The sequence below is a fragment of the Lichenostomus cassidix genome, chromosome 2 (genome assembly GCF_008360975.1).
Source record: "Lichenostomus cassidix isolate B80296 chromosome 2, HeHo_3.0, whole genome shotgun sequence".
NCBI classification, from domain to species: domain Eukaryota; kingdom Metazoa; phylum Chordata; class Aves; order Passeriformes; family Meliphagidae; genus Lichenostomus; species Lichenostomus cassidix.
The window spans coordinates 54,464,923-54,487,038 of NC_139482.1; the positions used below are offsets into that span (position 1 = coordinate 54,464,923).

Consider the following 22,116-nt stretch of genomic DNA (forward strand, 5'->3'; position numbering starts at 1 on the left):
TTCATGAAAGTTTCCTAATTAAAGGATTTTTAAATCAGTGTAGCCTCTAATTTGGGAGCTAAGTGTTTTTTCTTCAACTAAAGTATATAATTAGAGAAAAATTGAATGGTGTTTTCTAGCTAGTTTATTTTAAGCCTATCTACAAGCTAAAAATAAATACCTAACTTCAGTTATGTATCCTTTCATTTGTCATAATGCCTTCCAGGTGAGTACAGGATAGGCTTTCAGAGTAAGATTTGGGAAATTTTAACATTTTTAAGTCTTACTCTAACTGTAATTAAATCCAAATAGCATGTAGCTTATTTTCAGAGTATGCTCGGTGCTGTATAAAACAATAAATTCTTTCTGTAAATACAGATCAGTAGCATGTTGAAACCCCACTTGATCTCTGATAATTTCAAATTTTAAATAATAATCTCTCTTCAGGGTTTTATCCAAATAATTGCTCATAGGTATATCCCTTTTACAAAAGTGTCATTCATCATTTTGAGTTTAATTTCTTTACAGCCTGTCAACTACCTTTTATAAATAAGAATGATGTGCATTCAATAGTGAATTATTTAATTAAACAGTTGTGTAGAAATTGTAAATTCTAGATTCTTGGTGGACAAAAACATCAAGAAATCCCAAAAAGTCAAAACAACAACCAACACTATCCCTGAATATGCCAGGTATTGAGGATTTTTAACTAGGGGAGTATAACAATCTATAAAAAAAAAATCTTAGAAACGATTAATTGTTGATGCTCTTCAGATGGCATAGAAGAATCAGGTTAGTGAATAGAAGCTAACACTGTTTGCAGGTCATGATGTTTGAGCAAGGTTTTTCTTGAGGGTGGATATTCTTATAGGCTGTAAAAATTGCTCAGGTACTGTGACTTCTCATTCACCAGCTTTTCCGGGCAGATTTGCTTAATTTCTTTTTGGTGATGCTTTTTGGCCTGAGGGGCTGCATGGAGAGGGTGTTTATCATTAAGTCGTGTGCAAGGAACACAATTAAAAAACCCGCCTTAAAAATTTGCCTTAGAAAGAAATAACTCTTTTTCTTAGTAATGGGATACCGTAAGTCTGTTAAGCATGGATTAGCTTTCAATTTCTACACTTACTTTTCCAGAAAATATTCTGCATCATTATAATTTGTAATCTGGAGATGTTTGAATGGAACAAAATTTCCATCAACAGTTCTGTACTTGTTATGAGTTAATTAATTTTACTAATTTGAAGTAAAAGTAAGCTGTGCATACTGTGTTAGCAAAGCCATCAGCTGACTGCCCTGTGTGGTTAGCATGAGTGAAACTATAGTTTTAGCTTTGTTCAGCAGTGAAGACATGCACTAGGAATTGGAGTGCTGTTTTGTAAGGTCCCTATTCTCTTACAAAAAGGCCAGAGGGCACACAATTTTTTCCCCTATGCAGGAAAAGTTCATTTCCTCCCTACCTTTCTTGTTGCTGCTTCTTTCCTCCAAGTGCATAGAACTTTCCAAACCCTTGTGAATGGGAAATCATTGGTCATTGTTTTGGAAAACGCTTAAAACTGCTTTAGTAACCTCTTTGAGAAAATGACTGAGGAAAGGATTTAAGTCCTTGTCACTTCCATAGTATGGGAATTAATTCTGTGTCATCATCTGCCCCTTCCATGAAAGTTATGACCTTTGCACACTTACTGCATTATACTCAAATGCTGTTTTAGAGCCCAAGAGAAATAGATTTTTTTTGTAATTTTTAAAAATGTAACTTTAATCCTAACTATGTAATCTTTGTTGTTGGAGGCCTACAAAATTTTGTTAAGCACCTGTTTTTTTCTTGGTCTGTTCTGTGGTCATCTTATGTAACTTGGCTTTTACACAAATTTCAAGCATATCCTTCTCTGTATAGTATAATATTTATTGATTACTTTATGTCCACCATAATTAAGGTTTTGAGTAGTTAGATGATTATTTGTGTAAGTAATTTTTTTCCCTATGTTTTGAAGTCTCGTGAAGAAGAGATGACAGCAAAAGTTCATGAGTTGCAGGCACAGTTGGAAGACTTGCAGAAAGAATACAAACAGATTGCAGAAGAGGAACATTGCAACAATGAAAAAGTAAGTTGGCAATGACATTTGTTTATATATCTTTAAGTGTGAAATTCTTGGTCTGTATGAAATTCTGTAGTTTATTCCTAATTGGATTTTATTTCCATATCTGGCCTTCACTTTCACATACAAAGTGAATCTCTTTAAAATCTGCAATATTTGATAATACCTTTTTTATTGGTATGTTAAAAAGTCCAGTTCTGTTATTAAAGTGGGGGCTTTTCACCCCCTATGTGTGTTTATTTTACTGGAAGCTCCTTAGAGGGAAAGAAAATCCCCTTAGGTAATTTTCAGTGTGATTTTTTTAAAATCCTCATTTCAGAGCTGTCTGAAGTAGTGCCTTGAATATATCAGTTATGGACAGAGAGGCCTTCATTGAAAGATTGAATTCATGGTTTTGTCTTTCTGAGGCTACATTTTAATTTGAGGAATTCTTTGGTGAAAATACTACTAGCAGTTATTGTACTGAGGAGAGGAAAAGTATATGAATTGTTGAGTCACTGATGAGAATTCATATTCACCTTACTTTTAAATTTTTCATTTTGACAACAGGTAGCCCTGGGGAGAGTAAATTTACATATTTGACATTAGAAACTTAAAGTACGAATTTCCTTACTTGTCCTAATGTTTGTCCCTCTTGCCTTGCACTTGCTTACAAAACCCTTTATATTACTTTTCTTAACTATTCCACAGTATGTGTTGTTTTCATAACAGGAAAAGCAGAAATATTTGTATATGAATGCCTTGTATTCTTAATTAACTGTTGTTCACCTACTGATAATCTTATATAACCTTATTATCTAGAGGAAGATTCCTAAAGAGACTCCTAATTCCTAAAACATGATTATGAAAAGTCTGAAGAGTACTTTATATTTAGGACTTCTTTGTGAACTGTTTCACTACTTAGTCTGTTATAGCAGTCTGCTATGAATACAGGCAGTCAATTAGTATTGTATTATACATGAATCTTCTGGATTACTGATATGACATGAAAATTATATCAAATTTATATACCAGCAATTGTATTTCACGTATTTAGCTCAGAAGCAATGCATCCCAACAAAGAGGAAATTGGGCAAAAATGCCAGGAGGCCTTCATGGATGAATAAGGACCTGCTGAGCAAACTCAGAGCAAAAAAAAAAAAAGAAGCTTTCAGGAAGTGGAAACAAGGACAGGTGGCCTGAGAGGAATATGGGGAAATTGTGTGGGAAGCTAGGGACAAAGATAGGGAAGCCAAAGCCCAGTTAGAATTGTTTTGTCCAGGGATATTAATGTAAACAGGAAGGGCTTCTATAGATACGTTGCAAGCAAAAGAAAGACTAGGGATAATGTGGGCCCTCTCTAGGAGGAAATGGGAAACCTGGCTACCCTGGACAAAGAGAATGCTGAAGTTTTCAATGACTTCTGTGCTTCTGTCTTCAATGGCAAGTGCTCCAGCCACACCATCCAAGTTGAGATAAGCAAATGCAGGGACTGGGAGAATGAAGACCCTAAGCCCACTGCAGGAGAGGATCAGGTCTGAGATCATCTAAGGAACCTAAATGTGCTCAAGTCCATGGGACCCAATGAGGTTCATCCACAGGTCCTCAGGGAGCTGGAGATGAAGCTGTTGAGCCATATCCATAATTTTTGAAAAATCATGTCTGTCAGACAAAGTCCCTGATGACTGGAAAAAGGAGATTAAAACCTCCATTTTTAAAAAGGGGAAAATGGAATACTTGGGAAACCACAGTCTCACCTCTGTGCTAGGCAAGGTCATGGAGCAGATTCTACTGGAAACTATGCGAAGGCACATAGGGAAAAAAAAACCCAGAAAAAAGAAGTGATTGATAACAGCCAGAATGGCTTTACAAGGGGAAAATCATGCTTGACAAATTTGGTGACCTTCCATGATGGGGCTACAGAGTTGATGGACAGGGGCAGAGTAACTGACATTGTCTACGTGGACTTAATGCAAAGTACAACATCCTTGTTCACACTCCTGTACAAAATCCTTGTCTCCAGACTGGAGAGACAGATTTGATGGATGGACCACTTGGTGGATAAAGAAAGGCTGGATAGCGACACACAAAGACTTTTCGTCAACAGCTTGTTGTCCAAGTGGAGACCAGTTACATGGTGAGGTTGCAGCAGTGATAAATAGAGTAGGATAATCACCTCTTTTGACTGACTGGTGATGATGCTTTGTTTGATGCACTCATGGGGTTAGTACTGGGGCTGATACTATTTGACTTCTTTATCAGTGACATGGACAGTGGAACCTGTCAGTGCTGAGTGCACCCTCAGCAAATTTGTTGACAACACCAAGCTCTGTGGTGGTGCAGTCAACACAATGATAAGGGATAATGCCACACAGAGAGACCTCGACAGGCTTGAGAGATGAGCTGACGCAAACCTCATGAAGTTCAATAAAGCAAAGTGCAAGGTCCTGCACTGGGTCATGGCAATCCCAGACACATCAATGGTGATTGAGAATGGCAGTGGCAAAGAAGTGATTGAGAGCAGCCCTGAGGAGAAGGACTTGGGAGAGTGTCGCTGTTGAGACGGGCACAACATGCAAAGACACAGCTCCTGGCCAAATAGAAAGGAAGGTAGAAGCAAAGTTTATGGCTACATAGTCTCTTTTATACTATTTTCTAGCATTCGCGCCACATGGCCATTGGCTCCTACCTTTTTATTTTACAACACTAGTGGTCAGTTATTCCTAGCACACATCTTTTGCAGAAAACAGCCTCCCTCTCACAGAAGCACATTCCTTCTTGTTGTTTTGCTCGTTGTTTCTGTCCACACTAAGATTCTTATGGGTACGAGTTGTTTGTAACACTGTCGGTGTTTGTGAGCTGAGACAGGCTAGTTGTCCATTCCCACAATTCCCCCTTTTCATTTTAAAAATGGAATTGCAGAGTTTGAAGTCTTCTGTTGGGCCCTTACAGAAAAATGTCAAACACAGCACAAAGAGGGAAACAACACAGATGACAAGTACAATCAAACATTCCATTTTAATGAAATACTTTAATTGTAGTTCTTTGATGTTAGCAAGTTTGCAAGGTAGTGTGTCTAACAACATTAACATTGACTAACAGACTTGGCAAAGCAAATGAGATCAAACCAAGCTAAAACTAAAACTGAAACACACTTTTCTAAATCTAATAACTAGAGGTGTCATTACATTCTCTTGCAAAGGAGTGCAAGGATCTTCTGAAGTTTGCTTGTTGGTATCATGACACTTTTGACGTTGCCTGTACACTGCAACAAGAGAAAATGATCCAGAAGAACAGGATTGTTAGAATTTGGTGGCACTGTAAGATGATTGATTGAATATAAAGCTTTTGCCAACTGGCTTTGTGGGGTTTCCCCACAGATTCCTCCTTTTTTTTAAAGCAAAAAAAAAGCAAAAAAAAACCCCAAAAAACCCAAAAAACTTCTATGAGAACATGAAAGTAACACAAAGGTATAGCAATACATGGAATGAAACAATAAGCTTAATTAAGAAAATACATCACCAATTGCCTAACCACTCTGCCATCATCCAGGGTCTGCAATCGCTGGGGAACCTCATTCCACAGGCAGGACTTGGAGAACCTTTCCTGAGCAAGCATTCCAAGTTTACCTGGAAGAGGGTCCAGCTTTCATAAGTCCAAATCAGCAAGTCAAAGTCACTCTGTCACATTTTTGGTGCAGAAACATCTGGGTCTGGTGGCATACTTCCCAACCAACCAGAGCCAGAGTTTGGCCAGAGCCTAGGCCTTAATTGGTCGGGTTTCCCTAAAACATCCAACAAACAAGCCTCTATCAGTACCAATTAGGAAGGTTTCTTAAAATTATACAGTTCTTGCTGATAACTGCACAAGGTTATGTGAGATTTTCTAAAGCAGCTGGCATTGTCATTTAACTTTTAACTAAATAATAAATGGTACCATAAACAAACTGTAAATAACTAAAGGAATTGTGCACATGCAGCATCGTTTGAAATTGTCACTCATTCTTCTGTGCCACATATGGAAGATAAAGCTGCAAAGATTGTTATGAATAATAATATTAACCAACCAGTGTAGAACAACTAGACCCACAGAATTCTTGACAACAGCAAGGATCCTATAGACCGTGTGTTCACATGGTTAAATCTTCATCAGGAAGGTTTCCATCTTAAATCTTCATCTTATCCCCAAAGCAGTAGAACGTGTTCTTTAAAATAAATGAGCATAACGTAACAAAAAGTAAACCTAATAAAACTTGAAGTTAACATCACTGAAAATGAACAGAATTTAATCTTAAGAGAACTTAACAGAACATGAAATTACCAGAACTTAAAAATTAATGAACAGTAAACTGAGCAACACTTAAGAGACTTAACCATAATTGAACTCAAACTTAATGGAATTTAAAATTAACATTGCTTAAACTTAACTTTACTTAAACTTAACATAATGTACTTTTAATAAAACTTAAACTCATTTAAGTTAACAGAACTTAGCTTCAATGGCACTTGAGAGGTAATTTAAACTAATCACTATAACAAAGTATAAAGTCACCTAGAGACTTAACTTACAAATCTAAAATACTTAAGGAGTTAAAACGGCATTCTTGGTGTGTTTGCTGCAGGACTTTCACAGTCACATGCACACAGACATTGTTCAAGGTATACCTGTGAAAAAAAACATTCCCTTAAATTTAGTGAGGTGGTCACTTTGGATGCCTCTTCATCTTTTGAACCTTAAATTTACGAAAGCTAGATTCAAACCTGAGAGTATTACTTTAAAAGTTTCAGATACAGAAGAGTTTAACTCATTTTGACTCCATCATTACAAGAAAACTACTGAAGATTCATCATACAGCAATTAAACATAAATGAACAATATGCAAGGAATCAGTAACTGAGTTGTGAATGAGACAGCGGCAACAGAGAACTCCACAGGGTTGAATTTCTGCAGGATTAACTGAAAAGGTCAGAAGAGTGTGGTAAATACATTGTAATTAATTCGATGTTTTCACATCAGGCTTTAAAGTTAATTGCTATACCTTTACATATTGTCCAGTCAATATCCACTCTACTGAATGTGTCAGGGTTACCTGAATCTGTGCTGAGCAAAACTACGTCACCGAGCCTGTCCATAAACCAAGATATTATGCACATAACGATAAATGATGCTTTGAGGAGATAGCCTGAAAAATTAACTTTGCTGATTCCTTACGGGATTACAGAAAATAGGTGTATTCCAGGGACTAGTAGAAAGTGCCTGCAATTATGGTTGTATTATTTGCCTCATGCTGAGTAGCTCAGGCATGTCAAGGTCACAGCTGCAGTCCCAGGCATTTTCCAGACATTCTTTTGGGTGGGTGCCAAAGCAGCTCTGTGAGCTACTAGGTTACCACAGAAAAATAAATTTTACCCTATGGGAAAAGAGAATTTTTACCCTATGATTTTAGCATTGATCCCTCAGTTTTATCAGAGTTGGATGACATTACAGCCTCAATTCACACATCACAATAAAGCTGAGGTAATATATATGTAACTGAGCAAAACATAGAATTACTTGTTCAAGTTAAATACTGAAGATACATCTATTAAACTTGCTGATTGAAGAACTGACTTCTCAGCACTCATGCATTCCTTATTTGGAAGAGCAGATGGTAGTAGTCTGCAGGCAGAGGAAAAGTCTTAAATTTTGGGAAGGTCTTAAAAAGAGAGAAAAAAATAGTGGGTTTTCCCTTCAGAGATCTGGATTAAAAGGTATTGTCCTAGTGAAATCTAGCAGAAATAGAAAACCTGTGGAATGTCTTAAGAGAAACAGAGATAGTGGGGGGAGGAGAGAGAAACTGAGGTTCCTCCACAGTAAGGCTACAAGTAAGGTATTTTGTTGTGATTCATATGCCAATTCTGTAGAGTTGAGATAAAATGTATTGGGAAAAGTTAAACTTACTTGAACAATTTACATCTGGCTAAGACTCTGTGAACATCAGAGGTACACTTAATAAAACACTTTTAAAAGGACTTCAGCAAGGAATCCGGCCTCTGGCCCAAGTTCTCATTAATCAAGTTGTTATCACCCGTCAGTCCATTTATCTTGCTGCAAGGCTTTCTTGTTGCAAAAAGCTTGAAACACATTCAAAATACAGCTCAGTTGCACTAATTAAAAAGGCACTTTGAAAATACATTCACAAACCGGGCCCCCCAGGGCACAGCCAGTGCCCGCCTGCTCCTCTGTCACCGGGCAGTGGGGGGGCCGCGCGGGGGAAAGCAAAGAGGAAAAAGCGGCAGAGCTGGCCCTGCTCCTCTCTTTGGCCCCATGCTGACCGGGCAGCCCAAAGCCTCTGAGGGAGGAATCCTGCACACCCCAGCGAGACCTGCTTGAGACTCGCCACTGTCCCTCCTCCAGCAGCTTCTGGGAGCAAGGATATTAACATCGAGGCTTCTCTCACTCAGAAAACAGTGTGAGAGTTATGCAAGGAATAACAAAGGTGTTCCAATGTGGAGAATATTTTGCAATATGTTTCAAACTGCTTCAGGATGCCTCCAAGGGAAGAGTGCTGCTTCCAAGCAGGGGAAAGACGAGCCAAAGGCAAAGCAGCTTCAGCGCAGGAATCGACTGCCAGGGTTATCCTTTTCAGCTTTAATTGCATCAATGAGTCCCAAACCAAGCGCCAGTAATTTGTAATTTGGCTACATCATTAATGTTGATGTTGTTTCTTATTGTGGCTGCCTCCCAAGATTTGACAAAAGCACCACTGCACATCCACTGTCCCCCCGCCTCTCTTCTACCACCTTTAGAGTGTCTAGCACCACCCTCCAAGTAGTCATCAAAGATTTAGCAGGTTCATTGCCCTGGGCAGCAAAATCCAAGATAAGCTTTCGCATTCGCTCCCAGGTTGTTACACTAAAGTTATTCTCTGGTGTAGTTACGAGTCCTTGTTTTTTGGACCATCACGGGAAGTATTTAATTGCATTTTCTTTGTGGGAAATGTAATTTCCTGTCGTCTTGTTCCCCAGTGGGTCACCTTAAGGAAGGCTGAATTCAGTCTGGACCTTTTCGCGGTTCTTCTCACCGCTTTTGCTCCACTGGGTTCCATCTTGCTCCGCTCTCCGCGCGGACTCAGCAGTTCTCTGACTGCCTCCTGAAGCTGTTGTATCATGTCGGGGTCACCAGATGTGGCTGTTGAGACAGGCACGACAAGACACAGCTCCTGGCCAAATAGAAAGGAAGGTAGAAGCGAAGTTTATTGCTACATAGTCTCTTTTATACTATTTTCTAACATTTGTGCCACATGGCCATTGGCTCCTAACTTTTTATTTTACAACAGTAATGGTCAGTTATTCCTAGCATATATCTTTTGCAGAAAACAGCCTCTCTCACAGGTGCACATTCCTTCTTGTTGTTTTGCTCATTGTTTCTGTCCACACTAAGATTCTCACGGGTATGAGTTGTTTGTAACAGTCGGTGTTTGTGAGCTGAGACAGGCTGGTTGTCAGTTCCCACAGGAGAGGTGATGATTGGTGAAAATCTCGACATGAGGCAGCAGTGTGTGCTCACAGCCCAGAAAGCCAATCAAATCCTGAGCTGCGTCACAAGGAGTGTGGCCAGCAGGTCAAAGGAGGTGATTCTGCCCCTCTACTCTGCATGTGAGATCCCATCTGGAGTACTGAGCACAGTTCTGGTGTCCCCAACATAAGAAGGACATGGAAGTGTTGGAGCAAGTCCAGAGGATGGCCACAAAATTGCTAAGAGAACTGGAACACCTCCCCTATGTACACAGGCTGAGAAAGCTGAAGCTGTTCAGCCGGGAGAAGAGAAGGTTGCATGGAGGCCTCATGGAAAACTTCCAGTATCTGAAGGGGGCCTACAGAGAAGTTGGAGAGGGACATTTCATCAGGAACTGTAGTGATAGAACAAGGAATAATGGGTACAAATTGAAATAGGGGAAACTTAGATTAGATGTTAGGAAGGAATTTTTCTCTTTGTGGGTGGTAAGACATTGAATAGGTTGCCCAGGGAGGTTGTGGATGCCCCAGCCCTGACAGTGTTCAATGTCAGGTTAATTGAGGCATTGAGCAACCTGGTCTACTGGGAGGTGTCCCTGCCAATGGCAGGGAGTGTTGAAACTAGATGATCTTTAGGGTCCATTGCAACCTGTTAGCATTCCATGATTCCATGGTTCCTCAGTTCTTCCCGGAAATGTATCTGATAGATTGGCAATGGTAGCATAGAGCTGTAAAGTATTAGAACATTGCAAATATTAAATCTCTATGTAAAAGTGAATATGCTTACAATAAACAAAATAAACAGCTTATTTTGCCTGTATCTGGAATGTTGTCCACAGCTCTCCACTCCTTGGAGTTTCCATGGCAGACTTTGGAGAAACTCAAAGGAGTTGTTCCATCTGGGTCGGGTATAAACCAGTTCAGAGAACTCCATTGCTGGTAAACAGCCTAGTTTTAAAGGATAAAGGATGTTTAGTTAGTGGGGGATGGAAGACCAGGTTGTGTGGTAGCACAGGTACTTAGGTACAGTTAAAGCATCCAGGTTCAAGGTAGCTGCAGAAAAAGAATGCAATTTTTTTTTTCCTGAGTATAAGGTGATTAAATATCTGTGATTTCTCTGGAATACAGGCATCAAACTTTCTTGAGTAATTTTGAGAATTCCAACTAAATTCAAATTTAGCAAATTGTTCTCAAGCTTTCTTTTGCATAGCTGATTCAACTGAATGTAAATGCCTTATTTGATGCGATTCACAATGGTGATTTAATCTCAAAACATCATAACTATTCTAATAGATTATGCTGTTGAATTTGCATATAATTCCTGGTATGTCTTCTGATCCAGTCAAAGCTCAAATATTTAGAGTAAGTGGACTTTCAGTTCCTGTTTTATCAGTATTTCAGGGTTTGATTCTTATTCTGATGCAGTCTGTTCTAGAGTCAAGAGGTAGTTTTCTTTTTCCTCCTTAGAAATTAAGAGTTGTAATTTTTACTCCTGTCTCAGTTTGTCTGTTGCCTATTCTTGGCAACAGTCTGTAAGAAACTAATTTTGCTATTACTTCGTCCAATAGTACATATTTGCAATGGCTACAATAGCATATATATGCAGCATAACAGAGCTATACAGAAAATTGGGCAGGGCCTCGGAACTTGCCAACATATCAGCATATGGATTTTACAGTGCATTCAAATTAATTATGTTTGTGGTGGTATTTTTTGTCTTGCTTTATTTCTTTTTTATTTTGTTGCTTTGCAACATCTTTCTCTTTTGGTATTGGTTTTTTTTTTACCCTTCAGCACTACTAGTCAAACAGCTCAGAAGTCTTACACTGACTGGATGCAACCTTTCGGGGGCAACATTTTTTGTCTAAAATTGGAGACTGCCAAATAATAGAAGTTTGTTTTATAAAACTTTCTATGCTGCTTGTTGTCAGCCTAGACCAAACATTAAACATAACATATCCACTTTGACATGAAGTGTACCCTAGATATTGGAACAGTATTTGTCTGACTGTGATAAAAAATTGACAAATACTAATAACCTTAGCTGTTAACATTTAGAGGTATAAATATCGGAAAGTGTCTCTCCATATGAGAAAATAAATGTCTGATTAAGCTTTTCAGAAGCAAGAATTGCACTTAGAGGAATGATTTTCCCCTATTTTCTGTTTGTGGAGTGTAGGAAAACCCATAGATTTTATCAAACCAAGATGGGGAATAAATCTGCTTTTCAACACAATTGCAAAGAGTTTTGGTAAGAGAAAAGTAATATTGACCCTAAGATCAGCTCAGTTGGTTAGAGCATGGTGCTAATTATGCCAGAGTCATAGGTTTGATCCCTATATGGGCCATTCACTTTAAGAGCTGGACTCCGTGATCCTTGTGGATCCTTTCCAACTTAGAATATTCTGTGATTCTGTGAATATGTACCATTTCTGTTTTAAGGTTTAGCTTACCTTAAAAAAAATTCACACATAAATTATTTGATGTTGAAATGCTTTTACAGCCTTGAGTTATACCCATGACTACTAAAGCATTATTTTCTTTAGAGTTGGGACATTCAATGATAGAAATTTCAGCTTAGAATTTTTTCTGTACTTCAGAAATATCTTTGCAAGGTGTAGAGCTCATGAACCTCTTAGCTGAAGCTATTTTCAGATAAATGTTCACATTTCCAAATGTAACTTGAAGAACTAAGAAAAAACATAAAATATTCTGAATAGTATTAGCAGTAGTTAGGGTATCCTGTGATGTATTTCATACTCATTCAGTTATTATTCATCTCCAATATGCATTTCATAAAGATTTGGAAACACTAGGTTCTGAAGTTATATTTATGATCATTGTCTTACAGAATCAAATGAGATAATTTAAATATAAGCTTTATGTACTGTCAATCCAGATAAGTTAAACTACTTATGAGACTAGTTATTATTATTTGGTAATTTCAATTTTTGTCATTCTCAATTAACACACTGTATCAGAATTAGATGATTGATATTTCTTTCTCCAGTGCTTGATACAGTCAGTATTTTTCATACATTTTAATTTAAATTTTTATTGTTTTATAGGTCACAGTAACCGAACTAAAGGTAAGCCTTACATGTTATTGATTTTGCTTTCTAATACTTCTGTTGCAGAGCAGTTTTAAAGCTGAAATACTGCTTATAAGTTTGTGTGTGTTAAAAGGAGAAATAGATTTATTGCAAAGGTACCTATTATGTATTTTCAACAGTTTCTTGATGACTTCCATATGTGACTTTTTTCAGGCACAGCTTGCACAGAAGACAACACTAGTCAATGATTCAAAACTGAAGGAGCAGGAATTGAAAGAGCAGGTAAGGGTGATGTTGAATGAGTAAAAGGTATTCTTGTTTGATACTCTGCAGTATTAAAAGTTTTGTTTGTTACACGTGATGATGTGGCACATCTCTGTACAAGGTATTATGAATATAATAGACAAAGAATAGTTTTCAGTCATACTTGCTCTCAGAAGATCTGTGTACGTTTCAAAGTATATCTCTAGACCCTGAGATTAAAAATACCATATGCTTGTGATACTGATTAGCAAAGCAATTTCACAGTGAAAAAAGGAACAGTGTACTTTATGAACTTCTGGAATTTTTTTCAAAACTAAAACTTTCTTGATGTGTAAATACAATTGTTGCTGTGTGTTTTTTTATGTATGCTTATATATAAAACATTAATATATAACATGTACGTAGCATCTGCTATAGGTGTTTCTATGTGTGTATACACGTACAAAATTGGGACAGATTTTAATAACACAGTTTTTACTGTTTTCCTTCCTTAAAAAGCAAATGTATTTTGCCTTTATGAGGGATTATATTTAGCTGGAAATGGTTTCAATTATGCTTATTTTAGCTGCTAGTGAGCACTGTTTATCATTTTAACTGTTCTCTATTTAGATTCATGTACTGGAAGACCGGCTGAAACATTATGAGAAAAATATGTATGTCACATCAGTTGGAATGCCTTATAGAGGTAAGTACACAGTTTTCATCACAAATAAGTTTTTTGTTTGTTTGAAAGATATACTTTGGTCTAGAAAACGTATTAAAATGTCAGCCTCTTTAAAACACTCATATGATATAATTATGACATGCTTGTTTTGTCTTGGCTATTATAATAGAGTTAGTGTGTGATTTCAGATGAGCAAATCACACAGTGTTTCGTTTGATGTTTGCTTTTTTATGTCATCCAGTTAAAAGAGCTCTATAGCAGAGTTCTTAAGCTCTCTGCAGTGTGGGACCCAAGACCATCCAGTAGACAGGGGCAGAGAGGGGAACACCTACAGAAAGGCTCAGGCAGGGACTGAAGGTCCCAGGCTGAGCTGGGACATGTCCCCTGGGCCTTTGGCAGGAGATGGTGGGGGTGAGGGTCCCAGGGGAGGCCAGTCTCAGCCACTGAAGCATATGAGCAGCCCCAGGACCCAGACAGAAGTAGACTTGCACTGCTTGTGTGCTGTCCTTTAGACACTGGTGGTTGGACACCTTGGAGATAGAGTGTGGACCAATGGACCTTCTCTCTGGTGGTGTACTGTTCTTCTCAGGATTTTTTATTGTAACATGAGATAGAAAAATCCACAGGGAAATGAACAGGTATTGCTCAGTTCCAAAAGATTTGCTGCTGTTTAGTTGAGGAGTATATCCTGCTTAAGACTGAAGGCTCGAGCACTGAGCCTTGCTAAGGTCAGAGATGTGGGATTGTGTCATCCTATGCAGACCCATCTTAGCTGGATGAACTCAGAAGACTTTCGAAAAACGCATCACACTTGCTTTTTGCAACTTTGTGCAAAGGGTCAAATAATCTCAGGATGATCTACTGTGGCTAGCACAGGTCTTTCTCGTGAGAACATTCTGTTGTGTTTTATAAACAAAGATAAAGTTTGGATGTTTTTTAAACAGAGTTTCGAGATTTAGGCAGTTCAGGCCTGGCCAATCAAGCCTAGGGGGAGGTTTCTGGCTGAACAATCTGGGTGACCTCTGAAAAGTCTATATATATTGAAATCAAAATAATAAACCTCCTCTTTCTTGCCACACTGAGAACTTGAGTCTTTTTCTCTGCTAGCAGCTCAACAGGGACAATCTACATCTCTCATCCCCATCAGAAGGTCCATGCCTCCTTCTCTCAAGGTGACAAAGCCAAGGATGGGAGATGGCTGTTGATATTCAGTGCCTTCTACTAGTGCAGGGATGGGAGGAAATGTCATCAAAGATTTCCTCAGCATATACTGGTAGGGTAAGAAGCAGATAGAAAGAAGTATGGCATAGTATCCTTCAGCTGGAAGGGACCAATATCAGTTTTATAGTCCTGTGGTCCAGTTTTGTGGTGCCTGACCACCTCAGAGCTGACAAAAAGGTAAAGTGTGGCTTTAAGGGCACTGTCCATTTGCCTCTACAACACTGACAAACGTGAGGCATCAACCACCTCTCCAAGAGGTCTGTTCCAGAGTTTGACACCCTCTCAGTAATGTTGCCTCATGTCAAGACTGAACTCCCCATGATGGATGCAGGTTTCAACCATTTCCCATGTGTCCTGGCATAGGGTACCAAGGAGAAGAGAGCAGCACCTGCCTCTAAAATTCTGTTCAGGAAGCCATAGTGAGCATTGAGGTCACCCCTCAGCCTCCATCTCTCCAAATTAGACAAACGCAGATCCCTCAGCTGCTTCTCTCAGAGGACATGCCTGCCAGTACTTTATCCAGTAGCAGGGGTATTGTGATAATAGCTGCAAGTTCCCCACACCCCTTTCGTAATGACTGTGCTTGTCACCTATTTTCCTGCCTTCCTCACCCCACGTGGTCCTGGCCACTCCCTCGGGTTTTCCCTATTGGTTCCTGTACCCTAACTCCGCCCCTATACCTCCCCTGTACCCAGAGGTCACTGGGCCAGTGTGCTGTCCCCGTCCCTCTCTGTTTCCCTATAAAACTCTGCCATCTTGCTGTCTATGCTCCACATGTGTGTATGCATGTGGCTGTCTATGCAGCACATGTGGCTGTGCATGTGAGGCCTTCACCTTCGAGGCATCTCTGCCTCTGGGAGGTCGTTGGCCTCTGCCGCACCATGCGAATAAACATCTTCCATGGACATAACACAGAGACCCTCCTCGCCTCCTTTATCATTGCCGGTTGTGAAGCAGACGAACCAGAGCTAGCCTTATGGCTCCCCAGCCGGTGAGAGTGCAGTGTGCAGCCCTGGGACATAGGGTTTGGTGCACTGAGGTGCTGAATCGGGCTGGGTAGAGAAGCTCTCAGTAAGGTCTGCTGTAACATCCGTCAAACCGCAACACAGGGGTGCCCTCCTCTGGATGTGTTCATGTGCCTTACCATCCTTTTTAAGTGGTGGGGCCCAGAACCACACACAGTACTCAATGTGAGGGTGCACCGCTGCTAAATAGGGTGGGATAATCACCTCTTTTGACTGACTGGTGATGCTGTGTTTGATGCACCTCCAGCAGGAGGTTTGCCCTCTTGGCTGCCAAGGGCACATACACTGTTGCTTCCTGTTGCACCTCTTGCCAACCAGCACCCCAAATGCCTTTCTGCAGGGCTGGCTGCAGTTACTCCACCCCAGGTGCAGAATCCAGCATTTGTTCTTATTTGGTTTCCTGCCATTAGTAAAATTTGGATTCAAATTAGTGACTCTCACTATAAATAATCTCTTATTTTTGTTTACACAGATGGAAACCTTCACCATACTGATGTTTCCCTGTTTGAAGAGCCTACTGAGTTTGAATACTTGAGGAAAGTGCTCTTTGAATATATGATGGGTCGTGAGACAAAGGTATGGAAATTTGTATATGGTGACAGGTGATTCAGGTTAAAGTTTAACACCCTTGCTGTATAGATGTGAAGTACCATGTGTTTGTGTTTTGTTATATGCTGTTTATTACTGACACAGGATTCAATAGGCTTTCACCTTTTATTTCCAAGGAGGCATGATCCATAACTTCAAAACTTCGTCAGCCTGCCAAGATGAGTGGTAGGTGGAGGGGATTTTCACATCCCTCACCACTGAATCTATCAAGACAAAAACTTTTATGAGTAGATATGGTTTTATCAGCAGAAGTCCTGTTGTCAGTCAAGCTTAATGTAAAGTGAAAGCTGGTATGCACAATATTAGCAAAAGTGATCTTTTGATGTAATCTTGAAAGAAACACGGTAAGTAACAGTTGGATTAAATAACTGTTAGTAGCTGTGAAGATGGTGAAATACCTCTTCAGTTGTTGCTTAAAGATGTTCCATAGTATTCCTAAATCTGTATACCTTAGACAGTATTAATTCACTCTTAAAAGTAGTGAAAAGTTGGACTTCTTGTAAGCTGCAGGCTTGTGAAGCCATTCCTGAGATGGAATTTTGCTAGCTTCTTGCAATACTGGTACTTAGGGACTGACCACATTCAAAAGAGGTATGTTGTAACACAAACATTTTTCTTGGATGAGAAATTCTATGTGGATGAACTTTTGTATTTGGTTTTTTCCTCCTCCCTGGAGTTCTTCCATTGTTGACCTTCTTTCAGCTTCAACTACTATTAAGCAAAGAGGTTTTATGTAGGTTTCTGTATTAATTATCTCTGTTCTCATTGCGCTCTGTACAGAATAAAACTTGGACAGTGCATGGCATCTTGTCCTTATGGGATTCCTCTTTCTCTCTCTTTTTATCCCACTTTTCATTTTGGTATTAATTCCTTTTTTCTTACAAATATAAATCTCTGATGCAAAAAACCCAGAACCATTAGCTACCCTCTGTCCTCAAGCCTGTGGCATGTCAGATGTCTCTCCTGATTTAATTGCAAACATCTAAAATAATTAATTAAAATATGCACTGTAGTGGATTTTATGATTTTGAATTGTATGGGACTTAGACAAGTGAAAATGCTGAAAAGTCTGTCAGCAATGTTTCAGCTTAAAAGAAGTCTTGAAACAGCTGCAGACAACTATTGCAGATAGCTGATGCAAATAGCAAATTTTCATTCAAGAAAACCTAATGTGAAACCCTGTTTTCATTCATCAAGGCTTTTTCTTACTGATCTTCAAAACATTGCTTTGCATGCTTCAAAACTTTGGATTATAAATTGTTACATTTTTTCCCTTTTTAACAGTGTAGTACTAAAATTTGCAGTTGATTTCTTCAGTAACAGCAAAAAACTACAATCAGTGCTAAAGAAAATTGTCTTTAGCCCTTTGGTGTTTCCTTTTCTTCAGTTTCTTTCTTTGGTGAAATTCTGCTTCAAAAATAGTTTTAAGCTGATTTCGTCTGCAGATTTCCTTTCAGTCATTAGATGTGTTGCTGGAAGACACTGCGCTTAGTGTCTGCTCTCATCAGGATTATATCATATAATCATAAATTTATGGAACTATGTCTTGAGAACTGTTTTGTCCTGCTACACTGACTGGAAGACCATGAGTAGTGATGATGTGAATGATAAAAGCTTTTAACGCATAGTCTTAAGCATGTTAATAAAGTATTAATGTGCTTCCCCCACACACAGTTCTTGAGTTAAAAGTTCTGTATTGTAATTTATCTTATCAGTACAGATATGCCTTTCTACCAACTTTTATCTTCCTGGACAAGAGGAGGCATTTTTTAATCTAATTTTGTCCTATAAGATCATTCTGTTGGTATGGTACATTCCTATATGCCAATATGTATGCCATGTCTCAAAGGTAATTCAGTAGTGGAACTGGTGATATCTGTGGGCATGTTTTCTCTTTTTTGAACAGTTCAAAAGAATCTGTGGAAATTATCTAGGCTATATTGCCAATTATGCAGCCTAGTAAATCATCCTGGAATGTGATCAAGGCATTTATGAATGCACCAGTTAGACTACAATATTGGAGACATAAGAGAAATGTGGAGATTGATATGGATCTAAGAGTCAGGAATTACAGTCATGACTATGACTATGACATGTCTAACCTATCACATTCTTTGTAAACTGCTTGGCCAAGGTGTGTATGTGTCTTTGTTGGGGGATTTTACTGTCTTGCCCTTCAGTCCAACTTTATTGTTTGCCTCTTGCTTGGCAGGATATACGCAACAAGGTTGACACCTTTTTCTAAGCATGCCCTTTGTCTAGTATGCTGTCTTATTTATGGACTCTATTATTTGAGAATAATTACCGTAGAATTTACATCATACTACAGTAGCTGAAAGTTGTGAGAGTGTGAAAACATGACCCTTCATTGTTTTCATATAATTCACATCATGCATATAAAATATGAAACACACAGTTATATATTACTGATTTCACTGTTTTCCATTGACATTAATAGAATAGAATAGTATCTAGTATTACTAAATTAATTTTAAAATATTACAAAGTATTTTTGTGGATGTGGAATTATGTGTGGATAACCTATATCTTTTTAGACGATGGCCAAGGTTATAACAACAGTGCTGAAGTTCCCAGCGGATCAGACTCAGAAGATACTAGAACGAGAAGATGCTCGACCAATGGTAAGTTACGTAAATAAACCAAGTTTATGCAAGAGGATTAGGTTTCAAGAATAAGGAATTAGAAACCTTTTTTATGTCTTCTTTTCCCTGTGTCCACATCCAAGTGCACTCCTTTTCTCCCTCTTTCCCTCTTCTTCAGTGGAATATCCAATTCCAGCTCTAGGTTTGAATTTATAGCAAGAGTGAGAAAAAAAGCAAGCATGTTTTCTATACTAGTATTTTTCTTTAGTTAATCCATATTTCTCATAGCAATGAATACATAGGACGGAGCAAGTTCAAGCATCACTACTATTCTGTGGATGAATTTTCTAATCAAAAAATGTAATCTGACATATTAAATATATATAAATTTGTATATTATATAAAATTCATGCATCTTAAATTCAGAAGTTTCTGTGGAGTCATACCAGTTTTTATGAAAAATATATCAAGAAACATTTTCTCAGTCCTGGGATAAAATTTCTGGCAAAACAACATGCATTTTGATTGTAGAATAGAAAATTGATTAGCTCAATCACCTGAGATACATATGTTTGAAGTGAGATGTGTACAGTTTTATCTTAAGTGGGCATGCTAACAAGACTGGGGTTTTGATTAGGTTTTGGGGTGTTTTGTGAGCCTGCTTTATTTTTGTACTGAAAAGACACAAAAATATGTCAGTTTACTCTGGATCAGCAAAGGTCAAAAATAAGAGTTGTCAACACTTTGGTGTGTTTTTTTCCCAGTTTCCATACACTTACTATGTGGTATTTGTCTAGTATTTACCAGTTGATATATTTACTAGAAAGGTGAAATTGGGTTTGAGAAGCAGACGCAAAAGGAGATAAGGTTATATGAGCACAAGCATTTCTTTGGTATTACTGTTACTGTTTTATGTATCGGAGCTACTTTTAATTAAAATAAAAAATGCAGTAATATTTTCTTCTACATTGTATCTGGAGTCAACGCTGTGATCCCTCTCTTTGTGGGTCAGCTTAGTGAAATATTTAGGAATTCAAGTGAGAGGAAGAATTGCATTGTTTCTCTCATTGACCTTGCATATATATTTATTTAGTGCTTGCAAATACAGAATAAAATAAAAATTTGAACAGTTTTACATTTCACTTGAAGTAGTTACATTAAAATCCTGTTGATTCACTGAAAGAAATTTTTTAAAAGTCTGTATTTTCATCTGCAGTATCACATGTGAGGAAAGTGTTAAATGCTTCAACATTTTCCTGTACACTTAGTATGTTTGAGAGTCTTGCAATCTTAAATATTTTAAATACTTTTAGAAGTATATAAATATTGATATTACTGCAGCTCCAGTAAGTATTGAGTATCCCAAGCATGGTTTTCTGTCTCTGACATTTAAATAGAAAGCTGAGACTTTTTTAGTTTGGTTTGGTAAGCTAGAGTAATATTTAGGAAACATTCTGAGAACAGAGAGATGGGCCTTATTTTGCAGTGATGTCAGCTTTTTGCAATTTAAACTTGTTCTTCCTACAACAGACATTCACAACTTCTGATAAAAAATAAAACTTTAACTTGAATTCATCAAACACATTTTCACCCTTGGTATTAAATTTTGGCTGAAATGCACAGAGGTTTTTTTGCAGGCTACATGTGCTTTAATTTGTTATCATCATTCAAAGAGCGTCATGTCCTGATCAAAAACTGCTTGGGTTTCACATAGCAGTCCCTTCTTGGCTCATATCTAGCCTATGAATTTTCTCCTGTCCAAATCCACAAAGAGATTGAGTTAGACATCTAATGGAAACTCAAGTATTAGGGTGTATTATGAAGTCAGTAGTATTTTTTCCTTCACTTTCAAAGTTACTGTGTTCATTTGCTGAAACACAAACTATTCTGGGGATGAATCTTCCATAATTCTGTTTAGAACTAAAAAGTTGGAGAAGTTCTTATAAATTATTCTGTCAAGAAATATGCTTGGGTTTATTTGCTTTTCATTTATTGGCATTTGCTGACATGGCAGTAGTGTTTCTCCACACTTAATACTGGATTGATGCTGGTATATGAAAATATCCAATGTTTAGCTCTCATGAGCAATGAAGTTCTGAGCTACAACATAAATGTGCATTTTAACATAAAGCTTTTAGTTTGTTGCCAAAACATCTGTAAGTAATTTTAATGTGTAAATTATTTACTTACTGTCCTACTAGAGTAGAGTGTGGTACTAAGTATCTGTGTGTAATTTTATACTGTCTTAGTGGGCATATATTTAACAAGTTTCTGAAAACCTGTTACATTCCCTGGTCAATAAACATATGGTAGATCAATGTGATCTTCAGTAATCTGGCTTTTACTATGTGGTTATTGTGATCTAACTGCACAATCTCATCCATAGATGTCCACAGAGTTCTTATCTGTTAACATTATGTAACACTATTAACAAAATGGTCCAATAACCTCTTTTCTTCCTGGCTTTGTAGTTTGCCTCACCTCGCAGTGGTATCTTTTGAATATGCCATCAGTCTGTGTTTAGCTAGCATGTGGGTGAGTGAAGTCTAATATATTCTTGTTTTATGTAAAATGAAATCTGTATTATGCAATTAATAATTCTTCTGCTTTTTTTTTTGTCTGCTTTCGTTCTTTAAAAAATAAACTTTGGTTGTATAGGCATATAATAATTTCTGTTCTCTTCTTAATCATGTTTTGCTTTACAAAGCCAAGTTTGAAAATGGTAAATATTGATTCTAAACCAATCTTTTTGATTGACCCTAACCCTATGCATCACTTCAAATGTTGATTGAGAAATCTTAGTTGTAGAAACAAAATCAGATTTTAAATTAATTAATATGTAATATTGAATTTTATTGCACGTGACTTTGTTTTGTCTTTATTCATTTTCTGAGTACCTTTTTTGAATAGGCAAATAAATCAGGTTTGTGGCAGACATGCTATATTACTTAAAATGAATTATTACATCTTTTAAATATGAAAATGAATTAAATTCAAGTGATGAATATTCTCTGTAGAGGTATTAGGATATGATTGTATTTAAAACATCATTACCTTTCTGAATCACAGCTTTGGTGTGACATCAAGAGATGCTAAAGCAGAGAGATGAGGGAGAACAATTGAGGGA

At 37.9% G+C, this 22,116-nt stretch overlaps 1 protein-coding gene across 15 annotated transcripts in view; it reads left to right on the top strand.

Moving 5' to 3' along the window:
• Window positions 1–22,116, top strand: part of GOLGA4 (golgin A4) — an 82,062-nt gene that overhangs the window by 57,708 nt on the left and 2,238 nt on the right. For 7 of the 15 annotated variants that reach the window (XM_085051643.1, XM_085051645.1, XM_085051650.1 and 4 more), the window contains 7 exons: window positions 1,971–2,081; window positions 12,619–12,639; window positions 12,817–12,885; window positions 13,477–13,552; window positions 16,250–16,353; window positions 18,942–19,037; window positions 21,461–21,524. In XM_085051643.1, the coding sequence (XP_084907769.1) occupies window positions 1,971–2,081; window positions 12,619–12,639; window positions 12,817–12,885; window positions 13,477–13,552; window positions 16,250–16,353; window positions 18,942–19,037; window positions 21,461–21,490 (507 nt within the window). In that variant the 3' untranslated portion in view covers window positions 21,491–21,524. Of the gene's footprint in view, window positions 1–1,970; window positions 2,082–6,835; window positions 7,033–12,618; window positions 12,640–12,816; window positions 12,886–13,476; window positions 13,553–16,249; window positions 16,354–18,941; window positions 19,038–21,460; window positions 21,525–22,116 lie in introns of those variants that run through there. The other 8 variants (XM_085051644.1, XM_085051657.1, XM_085051656.1 and 5 more) reach the window with 5 other exon arrangements.